The sequence below is a fragment of the Hetaerina americana genome, unplaced genomic scaffold (genome assembly GCF_022747635.1).
Source record: "Hetaerina americana unplaced genomic scaffold, ioHetAmer1.1.p SCAF_10, whole genome shotgun sequence".
In the NCBI taxonomy this organism is placed as follows: Eukaryota; Metazoa; Arthropoda; class Insecta; order Odonata; family Calopterygidae; genus Hetaerina; species Hetaerina americana.
In genome coordinates, this window is record NW_027286070.1 from 66257483 (window position 1) to 66277226 (window position 19744).

Consider the following 19744-nt stretch of genomic DNA (forward strand, 5'->3'; position numbering starts at 1 on the left):
AACCTACAGTATAATATAATGGGGATCAGCTGCTATTTCTCAAACCATCTTTAAAATGCAAAAGAAAGCTATTAGAATCATCACCAGGAAACCTCACAATGCTCCATCAAGGCCTATTTTCCGTGAATTAAATTTGCTACCACTCCCATGCATCTACATTATGTTTTTAATTCTATATATAAAAAATAACATCGGCAACTATTCTCTTAACTCTGCCTATCATCATCATTACACCAGAGGCAGGAATGACTTCCATTATGGGAATATAAGAACTAAAGCATTGAAATTAGGACCCAATGAAATAGGCATCAGATTATATAACAAACTACCCAAAAGTATCAAGGATACAAAGGGAACTGCTGCATTCAGGCATAAATTAAAAAGATATCTACAGCGCAATATGTTTTATTCGGTTGATGAATATCTCAACAATATTCCCAACCAGTAAGTGCATACTTTTAGTTTCTAGCAATGGTCATGGTCTGATTCATGTTAATGATCAATGATTTTTCTGAATTTGATATTGCATGTTACAGCCAATGTTCATGGGTTTGTACCAAACATTTATGTAACTATGAGCATCATTTCTTTTATGTATCTTAACTGAGCCTGTGTCTTTGCTCCTCATTGACGTGCCTTATATCATGTACATACACCACCCACCTGGTATTTTTGTGTTGTGATCTCTGGGCAAATAAAAAGTAATAATAATATCTAGTTATATTGCATAATGTCTTCATCAAAGCAATCTTATTGTATGGTCATGATATGATTATTATCAGAATACACATGTGTTAATAAATACAAACTGCATTCTTTGAAAGTTATATTAATCAGCTGAGCCAAATCAATTTAAGCTTAACAGTTAGCATTACTTTAGCTGTAAAATTATAGGATCAAATATTATTCTTCAAGGCCCTCTCTTGACAACTAAAAGCAAAATGTATTATTTAAGGAATACCTAATTTATTTGAAACTGTGACAACAGTGTTTTACCAAAATATACATACGTTATTCATACTTAGTCCTTCCTTGGGTCACATCTAGAGAATTTCCCGAAGGAAGCCAATAGAACACCAAATAGATACTAAAATCGCAAATAATCACCATGATAATGCACTCCTTAGGAACAATACTATCATCATTTTGGCATGAACTGCACTCAAAGAAAGATGTAATAGACATTTTGTAATTTTGGAAATGCAGTTATAAAAATTCCATCTGGAAATAAGTATGCTCCCTAAAAAGCTGGAATATTTTACCAGAAAATGAAAATATTTTTCCTAAAAATCATATCAATCAGCTTAGCAAACAATTACAATACCAATTACTTCAATTTATTGCCAAAATAAACATTTACATTGCATAACTAATTTTTTATTAAGCCTCAAGATAATAAAGCTGAAATAATGAATTAAATTTGCTCAACTTTTGATGGGCCCAGTCTATTTCTCCTCTCTGCGACCAGTTGGTCACTTTCACAAAATAACCTCTCACAAGGCACCGAGCTGTCGGTAAGATAAGTGTAGCCTACATAGCTTTTCTCTTATTATACTATTTTAGAGGTTCTGATTTCCTTATCCACCTCCATGATTGCTTCAGCAGTAGGATTATATTCCCTAGTCAACCTAAGCATCTTAAAGAAAACAAAATTCTACGTATCAATGAGGTGCGATGATTCAAAGCTGATAATATCTCGAAAACTAATCAAACTGTCATTCGATTCTTCAACTGCTTGCTGCAATGGTACTGTAGGGTTATGCGTGGCCATCCATTTAATAACCCACTATGGGGAGTCCTAAAAAAGTCACATCCTAGCAGAATCCCTGTAGTTTGAAGTGGGGCTTTCAAGAATGTGGTCTCAGAGCAGATGGAATTCCCTTACTCTTGGCCTAATCTTTTGACTACTTCCAAATCTAATACCTTACAAAATGTATGCATGAGAAAGGTTTCTTGACACAGCTCATTTAGCTTTCTTGCTGTGTATTTCACTCGAATTCCCTTAAATAAAATGATAAAAAGTTCAAAAACTTTTTAAATGCATATCTCATTGTTTAGCTTGCTTAAACGATACTGCCGCATTTCACCATCATATCAATTTCTGGTGACAATAAAACTCGAAATCACTAATGCAGAAAAAATGCACTATCTACTAAAACATATCAGAGAATTACACCTCCTCATACATCACACATTAATTTTGGTTTCATTTACACCTAAGTTTTAAAGAGAAATACTGTAGAAACACCTTATGATAAATTTAATATCTTTACTATGGATCACTCGCACTTCCTGCGCAACTAAATTTAAGGCATGAGCAAAGCAAGGAATGCATGTATTTCCATTCATAAAATTAAACAGCAGCAGTCATTGGCAACATTATCATTACTCACCAGAATTGATACTATTTCTTCAATACCCCATTATTGTGGCATCTTTCCACTCAACATGCTTCCTGAAGGTGGTAACTAAAACATATGTTAGTTCTTGTTTATGAAATGAGAAGTTATTGCTTGATAACATTTATTCTATGCTTGTGTACAAACATCAATAATAGCAACATTGTCTATATTTGGGGAGTTTGATTCTTATGAATTTTAGATCAAAGTTGAGGAGTAATAGCTTTAGTTCAGTCTTATGTAATGGAATTCTCAAATTTGGATTCAACATCTTGCAAAATTCAACATAAATTTAATTTTCTGCCATATTTATCGGGTGGCATACTTGTACATTTCCATCAACTTTTCTCAACATTGTGACTTTTTCCAAAACAATGGGTGCAGCCTAGTGACGTAATTTCATCAGTTCATTTACCATGGTCTCTTCCTTTAGGGGGATTCCATTGACTGCAACTAAAATGCTGGATTAGAAATCTCACCATGCTCCCTCCATAAATCAGACATAAGATTCACGAAAGTGGAGACATTTGCAGTTCTTGTATCTGAGACACATGCTGGGCATTTTCAAAAATATTTTCCTTTATAAAGGCTAATTATCATTAATGAAATGCATATAATTACTACCTTTGATTAAATAGGCAAAATCAGTTTCCTCAACAATTGATTTTGAAAATCAGTTTTCATAAGCTGAGTGAAAATTGGTAGACTTAACTTTAGTGTGGCAGCTCCAGTGTTTCAGTTATGGAAAATGCACGTGAGCCATCAAATCAACACCCTTAACTTGAAAACAACCAACCAGAATCATTGTAGAAATAAGATGATAATATCAAGTATGACGACAAAGCCAACCACAATGAAGGGTACTAATATAGCCACAATCAGGTAAATTTGGTAATGGGAGCCCTTTTAAAGGGCCTCAATGGCTTAAGAGTCCCCTCATTAATGAGCTGAAGCAACGGCAGCAAATGTGGAACATCTCATCTCTAAGGTCTCATTTAGAATATGCATGTAGTGTATGGGATCTGACTGAAGGACTCATTCGGGAAATTGAGAAGGCTCAACGCAGGGCAGCCCATTTTGTTAAAAACTGTTATGATTAAACAAAAATCATCACCTAAATGCTTCGGGAGTTGGGTTGGCTATCATTAAAAGAAAGATGATTCAATGCCAGGTTAAACATTATAAATAAATTCAAATCTGTATGTGTCAGCACCGAAATCTCGCAAATTATTTGCACTTCAACTTACATTGGCCCATGAATATAAAATTTGGGAAAAATATGCCAAAACTAGTAAACTCAAGGAATCTTCCTTCCCACAGACAATATGGAATAGTAGCTGCAGTGTTATGGGTAGCAAAAATTCTACTAGCCACAGGATAATTAATTAGTTTTACTTAAATGTATGCACTAATCTCATGTGATTTGTTGTCAAATCCATTCCTGCATGGGACTCCCATTTAGTAATGTTTGCCCTGCTTTGCTATTTTCAAGCTTCTACTCCCATCCCTCGTCACTCAGTGGGAGGGATGGGAGTAAGGCTGCCTGACGCAGTGTGCTGCATTCCCCTGCGGCCAAGGAGTTACATGTACATGTGATGGTGGAGTTTCCCTTTCTTATTTTTCAGTTCTTGTCCTGTTTTTGTAGAGGCCTGTCATTTTTATGGTTTTGGTTCATTTTCATTCCCTTTTTCACAAAAAACTGGTTTACTAGGAGAATTAACCCTAGTTTTAAATGCGTCTTCCACCAGCATGTATACAAGTTTCCACATTATTTGAAAGTTTTCCACTAATATTTCTCCCATATCTTACCTCATCACTCGCCCTTCCCACCTGGCGCTCACCACACACCATTTTGGTCGATCATGGGGTATTTATGCTGATGTTGAATATCCTGGATGCTATCTGTAGACGACCTTGAAGATACATTTATTTATGTTTTCTAACAGCTGATTTAAGAGTAATGTCAAAGACTGTAACCCATATACTCTGAATAGAAGACATGTTGGCATGAATTTATTTTCATTTAAATAAGCAACTACAAGGACTTGCAAATTGATGAGTAATTATTTTAGAAATGGGACCTAACTCATGCATGTATTGGGCTAGATCCTTATTTAGCAACAAATACAAACATGGTTTCATTCAATATTTTTTAAACCCTATAAAATTTGTTTAAACCGTGGTCCAAAAATTTATAAATATGCATAAAAAAACCAAATCAAATATTTTTAACCATGATATCCTACAGAAATTTATTTGGGAGAACTCACATTATTTTGATTAAAAGTAGAGCAACATGTCTATAGGACAGTTAAGAAAACCACATTTAAACAACTTTTATTTCACATCGTCAATCTGCTGCCCATTTATACATACGTCCACAGTATTTGATTTTTTGAAAGTTAATTTCTTTAATATGATGCAACCCTAATATAAGAATTCTTTTTGGTCACTGTATTCTGTCAGCAATGACCTACTGAATGAGAGTATTTTTATGCTCTAACATCAGCAGAGAATAGTCCAAAACAAAAATTTTTCAAATGTTTTGAACGATAATATTATGTCTGAATGACTATGGTTAAAAACCAGACATTGCGTTCTTTCAAATGATGACCTTTACAACCCCTATGATTGCTTTCAGTTAATTGAATCCGTTCCTTCCTTCAACTAACTTTAGTTCTTCAAGTCATTATGTTCCATTAGAATGATACACTACCAACTGCTGGATTTATTTAGGCCAATTTCTCATGGTTCAATTCATTCCATCAAAATGAATCGAACAGCAAATTAGATCCATGATTCTGCCAAAGATATGGTGTAAAATCATGATGCTAACTCTACTAAAAGCTTTTTCTTTGTATCCCAATTTAAGTCAACTGTGAAATGAATTAACCATATAATCTGTAATAACTGTATAATTCCAAATTTTTATCCTATTTATATCCTAACTAATTTCAACACATGACATAAGAAGTTAACCCAATGCTGATGCAATGCACTCAACTATTCTATAGCATTTAATTGAAAAAATTAGAACCTCGTGCAATTCTCTTTTTATGTCCTCGCTAAATTTCAATGATTCATGCTCACACCTTATTACTTCAGTGAAGATGGCAAGTTTGTTTTGGTAATTTTAATGTCTCCAAAGTTATAACATGTTACATGAATAACTGCCAGCAATGCTACAAAATGACACTGCAAACTGCTTCCATACATGTAAATTCTTGAATTCTAACAGGATTTCAAAAGCTTGTATGTAAGCCTTAATCCCCAGAACACAATGCATAGCTTTAATAACTTTAACTTCACTGTGTCTAGGTATTCCAGCTTGCCCATTCAAAGAGCTGTAACAATAGAAGTATGTATATCACAACAGCTACTATGCACACTTAAATTTGATAAGTTTAACAATGGCCACCCATGACTTGCAGATGGATGGGTTGACTAAGGAATGTTACCAAAGAGTATCGAAGTAATAACAAAAATGATAAAATCTTATTAGCATAACAAAAGCACTCAATGAAGTACCTTCTAATGAAACTGAAGAAATATTAAGTGGGTATAATGAAACCACAATATTATCCCCTTGCTCCATCAAGAAAATTTTGTGTAAACCATTAAATGCCAAGCAACTTATTCCCCAAAAAAGAAATGGCATAACTCTTGGCAGCTTGAGAGAATATGATTTTGAAAATGGAAAAAGTTGTAAACTCCAGAACACTAGGAACTTTTTACCACAAATATGTAATACCATGAACTTCTCATAAACATTCCATTACTCCCAGTGCAAAGCACGCTTTAATTTGGCTTTAGGTGACAATCAAATCACATCAATCAAAAAGGCAATTCCATTCTTAAGTGGCATGGCTGGAATAGTCACATTGGCTGAATTTCATTTACCTGCAACATTAGTGCAACAAAGACTGCATAAAATCTTTGAATCTGCCTGAGATGAGACACACTGCAATCAACCCTAGAATTACCACATAAATTATAGAAGTAGCCACCAGCCACTTAAATCACTTTTTTTAAGTGTTTGCTCAATCTAAATTCTTTGCTGTGCCAGACAAATCCTCGAGGTAAAAGCTCATTCTATTTGTATGATGTATATGCTCTGGAGGGCCTCAAGACTGGGATTTAAAAGCAATTATCAAGAATGGGACACTAAAACTAGATACAGTACAGTTATGCTTGCATCCATATATGTTTGTTCAGAATTACAACTACCACAAAAAAGAACAAAATGACAATTAGAGAAGGGTTCTCAATTTGAGTATTTTATAACACATTCAATGATGAAGCAGTGTCCACATCACTCCTTGCCTATCCATGAAAAACCTAATCCGAAGAAATGTTATTAACCATGGGACATTACAGTCACAGCCGCCCAAAATCCCTACATCTGGCAAATGGTGCTTTGAACACAGCCTTCCTAATTCTCTTACAAATCGTAATATTGTAATAATTAGTGGAGGGTCAATCACCCGCTCCCCACCATATTAGAGAAATAACAATGAAAGTTAATACAAACACTAATTTCAACCTATGAAAGGCATTGACAGAAAATTCAATCAATTCTGTACAATATCACTTTGCCTTCTGAAATTGGTATTCAATGAACTATTGAAAGTAATGAAAAAACTTAAAAAATAATACCCAAGCAAATTCTAGCACTTAGAAGACGAAAAGAAAAAAAAGTCCTACCCTAGGACATGATGAAAGGAAATTGAAAGCCAATTATTAAAATAATCTCAATGAATTGGTCAATCTGAACTGTAATCGCAATCCTGCCTAACTTTCAGTTTGTCTTTCGGCCAAGGAAACTGCATAAAAATCCACAGAATGAATTAATGTGCTATTTCTTTAATAATATGACTAGTCCTTTACAGTTTGGAAATTGTGGGCTCCCTTAAGTTCTATAAACCAAAAATATTTAGACAGTAAATTATATAAGCTTATATTGTACAGATAAATGATTTTGAAAATCTTTTACAATGAAATACTTTTGATCAGTTTAACATTCCCTCTAAATATGATTTCCTTCCCATATCAAACAAAAGGCCATCTTTGGTTATAAGAGGAGCAAGAATGGGATTTCCCCAAAACTGGGAAAGTATACAGCAATAGAAACTACTTTGTCCTCTTGTAGAGAAATTAACAAAAACCCCAGAGCTCCTTTGAGAGCATCATAAAAATATCGTACACAATGATAGTACTCATAGATTAACTCATTTCAATCACCAGAAAGAATATATTGAAACATTAGCAAATAATCACATTGAAATCTCATATGATGCCAATCTTCTATATACGAAGAAAAAACAAGACAAAATGGTTGTACTGAAAAATGCAGACTTCTAACCTGCTCCTTTATTTGAGAAACATTTCCTTATATGAAACCATAAGATTTGAAATCAGAACAGAATTATGAATCATGGATTGTTTTACACTGAATTGCTAAGGAAATAGGCCTATGTCTAAAATAATGATTCTATGTAGAAATTCTGAGGTGGATAAAAAAGTAACAAGTTTGCCATGAGGTATTTGCTACGGAAAAAAAACAAAGTCTTTGTCACCATTTAACAAGATTATTGAAGGCATCTACGTAAAATATCACAGAGAAAACAACATCTTAAACATTATATCAATGTAATTACTGATATCATTGTTAAACACAGCACCACCATGGACACTATTTCTTGTTATGTCATGGCTGAATTAAATTAGTAGTGAAAACGCCCTTTCTTAGAAGTATGTGAATGTTAAGAATTTAGACTATTACTTTTGCTGTGCCTGGATTAGCCAATAACCACAAACAGTAATTAAAGCTAATAGCTGGTAACTTTTACAAAACCCATAGCAAGGTTTTCAAATACTTTGCCAAAGATCTTATCCAATACATTTAACTGGCCTTCTCTTCACAGCTCTAAGAGAGTAAAATACTGATAGCACACTGCAACTATACTGGCTGGAGCTGGCCAACTCACCATATACCACTTTCAGAATCTAAAAATTCTCCTCACAAGTATTTACTGCAACAATTGATAACTTCCAAACCCAGAAAATGTAACTACCTAGCTCATGCAGTTCAATTCTTAAATTTTTGGATTTTTAAGAATTTCCCCGTACATATATTTATCACAGCTCCTCCACTTAATAAATCAGCACTTCCACACCAATAAAATTCATGCCTAATACAAATGTTTAGTGTAGACTATAAAAACAATCAATTATGATAATAGACAATGCTCATTTTAAGCAATGAATAATAGATATAATATTTTTAAGGTTATCTTCATATTTCCATTAATAATATGGTGAAAACTGCCGCAGAGGAATGCTGCATGAAACTTAAGTACGGCAACTTACAGCATAGTGCAACAATGGAACACCTTAGCCCATTATGAAAAAGTTAACAATTTATCAAATACAGACAAGTGACCTAAATTTGAAATTTTAGCCATTTAATTTGATAACACTCAAATGAGAAAACAGTAACATGAGCCCTGAAATTAGTCCCATTGAAGTGTCCTGAATGCTTAAGTGCACGATGCCTTGTGAGCATGACATTTGTCAAATTCTTGTCATTAAGCAAACAAATTTATGTTACTTTGCCTGTCATAAACATATCTACCAACTGATAAAACACTATAAGGCAAATCAAAACTCTATATAATGATGAAACACATTTATTTTGTCTTTTATATTCAATGCAATCTAAGGTCACCAAATACAGTAAACAAGGCTGTGGAGGAAGTATTTAAACCATCATCCCAAGATTTTCTTGGGAAACAGCCGAGATGGGTGGGAAGGGGCAGATTTCAAATGCATCTGCACCCTTTCTTAAACCCCTCTCGGGATGTAGATTATGAGAGAAAGAGAGAGAGGGAAAAAATGTCTACTCTCCTCTTGAATTAGGACCAGTTAAGACACCGACACACGCTCTCTAATATTGAAAGTCCTCTGGTCCACTCCTGCTCCAAAACCTTGCCACAAAAATGTTCACTTCTCAATGATAACCTCTATAATCTTGTATGCCATTATGTGACCATTCCTTTCCAAATTTCCTTATAACACTGCAACCATCATAGCCAGCTGATTGCCCCAACCCCTTCAATCGTGTATGGATGTACAGGAAACAAGACTCAGTGCAGAGGGAGGAATGGGATGGGAACAAGGGGAGGGGGCACCAAAAATATTTCTTCCAATTCCAATAGACATGTGCAAGGACACAGAAAACATTTCAAAACACTAAGGTTTCCAAGTACCACCAAATTTCTTTTCGAACAAATGACCCTCGCACCAATACACTTTTCCCACACCCACCGCACCGCCATCGTTTCGTAGAAGGTTGTGTAACTTTCTCTTCAGATGAATAAATCGCATACATTCCCAATCGCTACGAGGGTCGACTCCACCTGCCTACCATTCATCACACACGCACAAGTACACACACGCTGGGATGCGCACACAGTGAGAAAGAAGCTTACAAATTGCAAGAGCACAAATAGGGGAGAGGGAACGGTTGCCAGACACAAAGCATCTAGAACCGATAAAGAGGCCATTGTGCAAACTTCCCCGAACCACCGCAAACAAGATTTCATAAACTGCGGGGCAACAGGAACAAGCACTTGATCCTAACAATAGTAATGAAAAGAAGCAAACACGGCATATTGACACAGCTTGGACAGGAAAGTTAATTATCAGAGAAGACTAAAAAAACTTTAAAAAATGTAATTTTGGGAGCACAAAGAATTTTCATCTACATTGCCTTTTTTCCTCTCCCCTTTATTTCGATAAATGGCTACGACAACAGAGCACATAAAACTCCTCTCCTAGAATTGATCTTCATAGCTTTACTTATAGACACAAATTTCACAATTAAAACATGATAAATTCAATAAAATCACGATTAAAAAACGACTGGGCAATAGCGTATGGGTTATATCTCCTCTTTACAAAAATTTACATGACCACTCTTGCACAAACTAATACCAACAGTACACCCTTGCCACCCACCCTTACCTCCCCAGCAACAACCTTACAGGGCCAAATTCAATAACAACCCTCCAACAAATCATTCACTCAATTCTAGCAGCCAGTTCCAGAAATTCACATTGACCAACGCACTGTAGAAGAAATTATACACCAGGAAACAAAAACTCAATGGAATAGTCCATCAATAACAAGATACTTTCATTAAACAATTAATGCCAAAAATGGGAACTCCCAAACAGAAAACTTAAAAAAAAAATGTCACTGGCAAGGTGACTGAGTCAAGGATTCAGTGGAGGGAGGTTTGTGAAGAGACAAAAGGTTGAACATAAATACTTTGTACCAGGTCCCTTTACCACTTCCAAAAGGCAAATCACTGCTCACGGCTTCCTCCTGCATATATGTTTTGAAAGTACCAGCTACTTCTCCAATTAGTGTTGTCATTTTCAGTGTAAGAATGGAAAGCAGAAATGCAGACTTGAATTTTTCATTCAATTTTTATCAATAAAACACAGGCATCTTCACCCTCAGCCCTCCTTGATCAATCTCCTCTTCTTCCAACTCCTCCATCTTCTGGCATCACGATGTGGGTGGCCCATCACTTTTCACTTTGATGTCATCATGGTGACGAATTCTGAAATTAATTACAATTTAGCATGAACACTTGACACACACAAGCTACATATTAATTGACCTTAGATTACTACTCATGTATTTTTACAAATGGTTGCCAGAGTTACATGACAAAACAGCCAGCCATCATAGTGATGGCATGCCAGCGTGTCTATGTTATCGACTTGCAGTTTATACTTGATATATTATTCAGGATAGAAATCAAGCCACTACAATTAATTCCGAAATTGTTAGAATTTAATTGTGACATCAAATACTGCATTCAAGGAATTAAAATACTTACAAAACAACTATCTTTGGCAACAAGCAGTTTTATTATTTCCTAACACTACACAACAGAAAACTATTCAACTTCAGCGAATCAAGGCAACACCTTGAAATGAAAAACTGAGAAAGCAAGAAAAAATCCTGATGCAGAAAAGACTTCCCTTAAGTATTTATGGCAATTTACCTACTGATTAAAATGAAACGACATCAGAAAAACATCCACTGTAAATTGAGTGTGAATGCTAACAACTTTGCAGGAAAATAATTTAAAACACTAGACATAAAAGTCATTCTGTGCATTTAAGCCTCTGCTAACAGTACAAGCAGGTGTGCAAAAACATGAGGTTTTTGACAAATAAGCACATTCAAAAATTTCAAAGCCAAAAATGGTCATTATTGATTTTCTAACACCTATTCATTCACACTAAAGATGAGTTAAGACATACACACCGATGCCTGTTTACAGTAAGTATTAAAATTGACACCTCCATGCATTTTGCAGCTAAAAGCTAGCAAAATGCACATGAGTGCGACAAGTCATTCAGAAAACATGACATGACTTTTACCATATTCATGATAAGTTAAATAAAACTGAAGCAGTTATTTAAAAAAAAAAAATAGAGGCATGATTAGATTAAATTCATTGAGTAATTATTTTAGCTGTTATTTCCATTTTGCCATTCCAAGAAATTTGACAAATTTACCCAACTGTGAACCACATGTTTGGAATTTCTGTAGCAGGTCCAATCATAGAGCCCCTTTATTAGGAGCTCTAACTTTAATAATTGCATAAAACATAATATACATTTACAATTAAATATAGAAAATGTAGGGTCACTCTTAACCCTTAGTTCAAATTAATTTCTAAACAAAATATCTCCCTTGAAAGAAATCATTCTCTATAAAAATAATTCCATAAGAATAACCATAATGCATAAATTAAATGGCACGGTGGTAATTCAACACTAAAAAATTAATATTTTTTTATGTACAGACAGTGAATCAAAAATATAAATAAATATAAATAAATAAAAAAATCTAAAAACAAGGGCCTCATTAAAACATATTCAGCAGCCGGTAATGCTGTTTCCCATTGCTAAATAAAAATTGGTACATTATAGTTCAATTATTCTATAAAAGATTCACTCATGTTATGATTACAAATAACTAGTTTAAAATAGAACTACACAATACAAAGAATCATAAAGATTAAAAATAAAAATGTTGTAGAAAAAAGCTATTCTGTCTGCTATTATGCTGTATGATGTCTGCCTTCACAAACATCAATTAAGACTTTAAATAATTTGTTTAAAATGATAGAGTATTCCAAATTCCAACTAGATATCTTATATGTTTTACATTATTTGAAGAAAGGACAACCCTAATTAAAAATGTGTACAGCCAGCCAGCAAGTTGACCAAAATGTCCATAGAAACCATAGAAGGTGCATGGAAAAACATCAAGAGACTACAAATATTTCACAAAATCCCTGAAAATACATATCCAAAAAGCATAATTAAGTTAAAGTGAGTAGGGAGATGATGAATGAACAATATGAGAAAAATTACATTACCACGGAAATCTATATTAAAAGCCTTGGAAATAGGATGAGGTGAAAAAAGTTTACTCATACATATTAAATTATCAAGCAGAAATGTATTTTACATAGATAAAAAATAGACCATTTTATTCACTTGAAAGGATCCCCATTACCCCAAAGCAGCTTCATTGAAGATTACACCTGGTAGACATTTAATGCTGGAAACGATGTGCACAGGAAAATTTTATAAAAATAAAGATTAATAAAAAGGAAAACTATTTGACTGGCAGTCCACTAACCCACCTGTGAGAAACTACAACTACATCTTATTACAAGCTATAAAATATCTGAATCACTAAGTAGAAGAATGAATGTTGTCATGCCGATACACAATTGTAGTGGAGGAAGAAGGCAAACCCCATTATGCCACTACACATACTGCTTGAAAAATTATTCACATCTACTAAACATCTTAGACGGTGATAATTAAATAACTAAATGATGAGCACCATAAAATAAAAACAGAAAGTATTCCAAAAGAAAAAAGCACAAAAACTTAACCCAGTTCAGGTGTAGTAACAAATAAAATATGTCATAGAAAGTAATCCAAAAGGCAAAGCAAAAATGCACAATTTGCAAAGAGAAAAAAAACACATCACCACCTTAAGTAAACCTGTACAAAATAGTAACTAAAACTCAAACCTTAAGTAAAACAACGTATAAAAATGTGGCACACACACAGCTCAAGTCTACTAAAGCTCTAAGAACAATATTTTATCTTCACCCCATTATGAGCCTCTCTGTTTTTGTAAGTGAACTAATTATTGATCTAGGACCTTCGGAAATATGACTATCAAAGCAGTGTCAAAGTAAAAAAATTGGAAACAAACAGCCTTCAGTATCACCCGTGTAATTTCATAAGCCAAATTAATCTACCTCTAGCAAATCAAGTCCACTAAGCTGAGAAAGAGATACCTGGGATAACAATGAAGAAACTGCTGATAACTATTAGAGGTTAAAAAAAATTATGTGAATGCTGAATGGGTATTTTAAAACTTAATATTTCACTGTGCTAAAACTTTACAGAAAAGGGATATAATAGGAAGTCAAAGAAAGTGTTAATGTACCAATGATTTAGCAAAGCTAAGCAATATGTAAATAAAAACCACACATTAACAGCTAATCCTAAATTAAATACATTCATCAAACTCAGCTACACACTGCTGATGCTACTACAAACACATGCATACTTCTCATGGTGGCCAATGGTGTTGAGGTTCCAAATCCCTCCCTCACCAATTATGTTTAGGACTCATTCGAGCTACGAACACCAGAGAAAAGACAACCAGCCTCCTAGTGAACCATGCTTGTTTGTGTATAAGTGTTAAGAGGAATTTACTTCACCCGAAAATACTCAATCAAAGTTAGCATTCAACCATTAAGAGACTGGTTCAGTTTCATAGTAGAATTATTTCCAATTTCATCATTCAAAAAGTAACCTCATGAGACAGTCACCAGCATTAACAAAAACATCTCCTGGAGCTCAAACAAAAAGATGTCCAAAAACAAAAGCAATCAGTGAATCAACTTCCAAAGCTTTTGAAGGGTTCAGCACTCTAGGGGGGCAGGGGTCCTACGGACAACCATACAGGTAGGAGGCAAATAACATTCCATAAGGCACTGAAAGGCACTGACCACCTAGGGCTTCTAAGTTTGGATACTAGACGTCCCTGAACATCGACTGAAAATTATTTGAGCAAGAGCACGGAAATCTGGAAGAAGAAAAGTCTGCATTGAAGCGAATGAAAAGACAACATAGTTATTTGGTATGGATATTCCTTCTTAACCCAATTAATGGTTAGGTGAACAGAAAGAAGCTTTGGAAAATATTTCACTTAGGCAAAACCATTAAGAAGTTAAACATTCCTATCAGGATAAAATATATGTAAAGCATAAATACCAGAAAATACTTCTTCAAAAATATCAGTCAAATGAATAAATGGCAAACTTTTAAGGCTTAAGTGCATTTATAACCAGCCCAGCAAATAATTTCAAATAATTTACAATTATCACAAAATATGCAAAATTATAAACTGAAAAAGCGATCTATGTAATCCATAATGAGTAATTTTTTCTATGAACTGCCACAAAGGAAACTTGAATTAAAGATATTCAAAATATTTCCATAGCAAAGTTTACAGTCACACCTACCAGTGGAATGTGTAAGTTCTACAATTTCTAGGTAGGAATTGTTCAAAATTTAGCAAATACCCAAACTGCATACACAAAATTCAATGCAAGGTACTAGCCATCGTGTTTCCTGACCAAATAAACTTCTATTTGCCTTTGCCAGACAAAAACCTTTTACTACTCTCAAATCGAATTTTAGGTCACATTAAGGTGTGCTTTGCGAAAAACTGAATTTAGGATGAGCAATTTTTGCTTATACTCATCAACGCGCAAATAACTTTAATTAAATATTGTTTTGATTGACACTATATGAGCACAGAATATCACAGTATCCACAATTGAGATATTTAATAAAATACGTCAACCAAGAGTGGGGCATTTTGGGTTAGTTTAAAAGTACAGATAAAATATTTTAAGGAATCAATTTTTTTCAGTTACCTGGGTACTTAGCCTGACTCCTAATTTGGACAATGAAATTTTTGGGTCAAATGAGAAATCATATTAATACTTTGATGATGCACACATTTAAACTAATTGAATTAATAAGACCTTAAACTACGGATGATATGAAAGCAACAAGGAAATAAAGATAAGCCTTTAAAAAACTCAAAATGTAGTGATTACTTTAGATATTTTTAGGAATCCTAGCAGGGAATTATAGTCAGGGCAATTAACACCTCTATTTTATTGATTTAATAATAGGGCTGAAATAAAAATTTAAAATCACAATAATTAATTAACATTAGATATATTTAAATTTGACTTACCTTGACCCAACACACTTTTATTCACTGAGAAATAATTCTAGTGTGCTATCTATGAAAGAGTTTCATTTGGCATGTTATGCTCACATGATTATTAAAAGATAAGTATGTGAATTTGTAAACTTCAATCAACTTAACAAGGTTTTAAACATATAGTAACCTGAGTGAGCATAAATGGGAAAACGATCTGTAAGTTTATAATAGAACTAAAAAGAACTAATATTAGTTTCAACTTAAATTCTAACCTACCATTTACTACTGAATGACAAAATAAGTTCAACCAGCAGAGACAAACTGAAACATCCAATTAACCAGTATGTCCTTTGTACCTAACAACATTTAAAACAGAACAAAATAAGGAAAACATGGTCCTAATTAAACCATAAACTTCATTCCGAAACTTAATCATAAACACTCATATTAGCTACAAATTATACTTTCATAAAGCAATCAAATACATAAATGATGATATCGACCTGAACTATTGTTAAATATTTCTCTGTCTTACCTTCGTAGTTGACTTGGCCATCACCATCAATATCTGCCTCACGAATCATCTCATCCACCTCCTCATCTGTCAACTTCTCTCCAAGATTGGTCATGACATGCCTCAACTCAGCTGCACTAATAAAGCCATTACCATCCTTATCAAACACCCTGAATGCCTCCCGAATCTCCTCCTCACTGTCTGTGTCTTTCATCTTCCTCGCCATCATTGTAAGAAACTCAGGAAAGTCAATTGTGCCATTACCTAAAATTAAATTTCAATTATTAGCCACATAATACTTTGTGCTTCTCAGAAAATATTTCTAATTAAACTTCCAGTTTAATTTTTAAGCCATTAACAACTACCAAAACTGATTTTATGTAAAACATACATATCACACCTTCCACAGAGATCAACAAAACCCCCTCTCATGATGGCACAAACCTAGGCTATCTATAAAACAGATATACCCCAAGAATAGTTTAATTTCAAATATAAAATGAACGCCCACCTATATTTCTTTCCTCGTGCACATTACTCATTAAAAATACAAGTATCAAAAACAAATTAAGTGACCAGACTCGGAAAATGGAAGAAAGAAAATTATGAAAAACCAACCATTTTCTACAAGTTGTGAAAGAAATAAAAATCGGGTGTCAAATTCGTATACGTATCAACGAGGAAATTATCACTTTTGAGTTAAAACTTCACAGCTTGAAATAGGCATCACTTTTCAAATTAATCCTAAAAACATCGATAATAATTGATATTTTAAGTAATTTGCGAAAATTCTTTGTAGTAGATATTCTTAGTAGATATTCATACAAGTAAATAAAAAGTAAAGGCCCCGACCATTTAGAAAAAGTTATCTCATATTAGCAGTAATCAAATTAATACTGAGAAATCGTTAACAGACTGACATTGAATTACATCTCACGTTACTTGAGAATTAACACACCCAAAACACGTATCTACCCGGAAACTAAAACCACACCTTAAGAATACGGGCGGTGCTCTTTGCTTTCTTTGCAAATGAATTCGTAAATTTGGGTCGATTTGACTTGCGGATAATATCTTTGAAGCTTAGTCGCAATAGCACAACTACATATTAGTTTTAAACTGCACGATTTAATGTACCACAGACAAGACCTTATTGGCCAAGTCAATCGATCAAGATATGAAATTAAAATGATTTAACGGATACGATAGCTAAATTAGTATTCACTGATAGCAAAATGCTAAATCACAATGAAATCGGTTCAACGGCATTAGGTAACATTTACAGCCTTAAACACTGCAATAAACCACGTAATTTCCTACACCAGAATTATACGTACTAGTTTCTTAAGAAAAATACCCGAACCCAGAAAAGCTAGGGACACACAACACTAGGAAATTATACTCGAGACATCTGCTGTGAAACGAAGCAAATGCATTTGATAAAATAGGTATACCAAATTAACAGTGAGGGGCGATTACTCACGTTTAAAAATAAACTGCTACTACTATCCGCAAAATACTTGTAAGCATCGGCAAATAAAGTTATGTCAAGAAAAACATACTATAAGACTGGCTTAGGCAAATCAAATTTTGACATACCATCAGCATCCACCTCATTGATCATATCCTGTAGTTCCGCTTCTGTGGGGTTCTGTCCAAGTGACCTCATTACTGTCCCCAACTCTTTGGTTGTGATCGTACCATCACCATCTTTGTCGAACAAAGAGAATGCCTCTTTGAACTCAGCAATCTGCTCCTCGGTCAATTGGTCAGCCTGTAAGCAACGAAACGATTTGAAGCGAACCAGCGAAATCGAGAATTCCAAATTAAAACGTTGGACCAAGCGAATGCGCTAAACTACGGCAAGATATTCCACTTCACGACAACAAAATGTCGCACCAAATCAAATAAAATGTTGCGTGCACAACCTCCCGATCGTGAAACTACAATAAAATATGATTAAATTGCAGACGTTCATGAAATACGTAACAATTGCTTCCCTGACACGAACGGAATTAGTGGTCGATCAAAAAGTGCAAATTACAATGTAGTTCAAGTCATTTTGCGAAATATTAACAACAAATTACATTATAACTCAACCCTAATCAATCAATTCACACGTATAACGTTTCACTGTCTTTATCCACGTCCTTTCTTTACCGGTAGCCAACATTGATCCAACCCAATGAACTTAACTGCAGTGCAGAAACTATGCGTCAAAATGTTCCATCAATACCAAAAACGAGTAATATTCCGATGTAATTCGCCATAAATCGTTTGAAGGCACAGTAACCGTTAATCGTTTGAATATGAAATTCCGCAGCAGATGAAATAGGTCTATGCACGCCAACACAATAGTTCCACGAAAACTTATTATGAAGGATATGCAATGAAACTATTCACAGAGACACAATATAACACCGAAAATAAACCTAAGAGGGAATAAGAAACGCTAAAAAACTATTTTGCACTTCCGCGGAATGACTCAATCCGCTATGTTCCGCAATCGACGGTTATCGCTTCAAATAGTAAAATATAAGCGAAATGTGAATCATTTCTCTTCTATACACGTTTTAAAATACACGATGAATATGATTGAACACTCACCATCGTAGATTCTTCGCGGATTCTTCTACCTTCTCGAAATCTCCACTCCTACCGATACCGACACCACACACCCGGTGACACGAAATGCTTCGAATGGAGGAGCCGCACGGTAAACACAGTTCGGTATACCTCCGCCGAACAATTACCTTCAGAGAAGAAACGTTACACACGCTAAATAGTTCCCCGAGTAGAAACTAAAACATCTGGGAAGCACAAAACTGTTCATATGTTGCACCTTTTCCGTCTGAGTTCCACCAAATTCGAGCACAGAACGTGGATTAAATTTCACATGCGCAAGTGAATGGGCTTTATAGGTGCTGGGTGCGGTCTTGTTTACAAGACTTCGTTGTCGGTTCCCCCAACGTCCAAACTAAGCTCGCTTCTGATTGGCTGGTACGCACCTGCAATGCGTCAAGCACTGATGTGTACAGTCGACGGGGTTTGGAGTCAGACCGGCGTTCTGCGCCGGCGAATGAAGATATGAAGTTTTGTGGGGCGGGGTCTCGACTTAGTTCGACATGGTGGCTTTCATGATGTTTTTGAAATACGGTGCTATTAAATAAACGCCTACTTTTTATATTCTTCATCATTTTACTTTGAATAAATTTAACGTGATAATTTTCGTTATTATTTTGACGAGAAGATTAGTGAAAGTTCACGCGAAGACTGTTTTTCGAGGTTTCTGCACATAACTTCAGTGCTCGATCTCTATTATAATGTACCTTTTTAGTTTTGCGGTATTATAAATTATCGTTGTTGGTGACGACGCTGTGAAGTGAATTCTTCCAATGAAATCTGTTAGGGTGGGTAGTTATTTTTTAGTTTTCTTAATATTTGTGTTGATCCTTGTTTATATATTTTG

General features: G+C 34.5%; 1 protein-coding gene across 1 annotated transcript; it reads right to left on the reverse strand.

Annotated features, from left to right (window-relative positions):
• Nucleotides 1-9072: 9072 nt before the first annotated feature.
• On the reverse strand, nucleotides 9073-19170 carry LOC139700191 (calmodulin). Its single transcript, XM_071598776.1, has 4 exons — nucleotides 18883-19170; nucleotides 17875-18049; nucleotides 16297-16539; nucleotides 9073-11028 (listed from the first exon to the last, which is right to left on the reverse strand). The coding sequence occupies exons 1-4, from the start codon at nucleotides 18883-18885 to the stop codon at nucleotides 11000-11002; spliced, it is 450 nt and encodes a 149-aa protein (XP_071454877.1). The 5' UTR covers nucleotides 18886-19170; the 3' UTR covers nucleotides 9073-10999.
• Nucleotides 19171-19744: the final 574 nt, after the last annotated feature.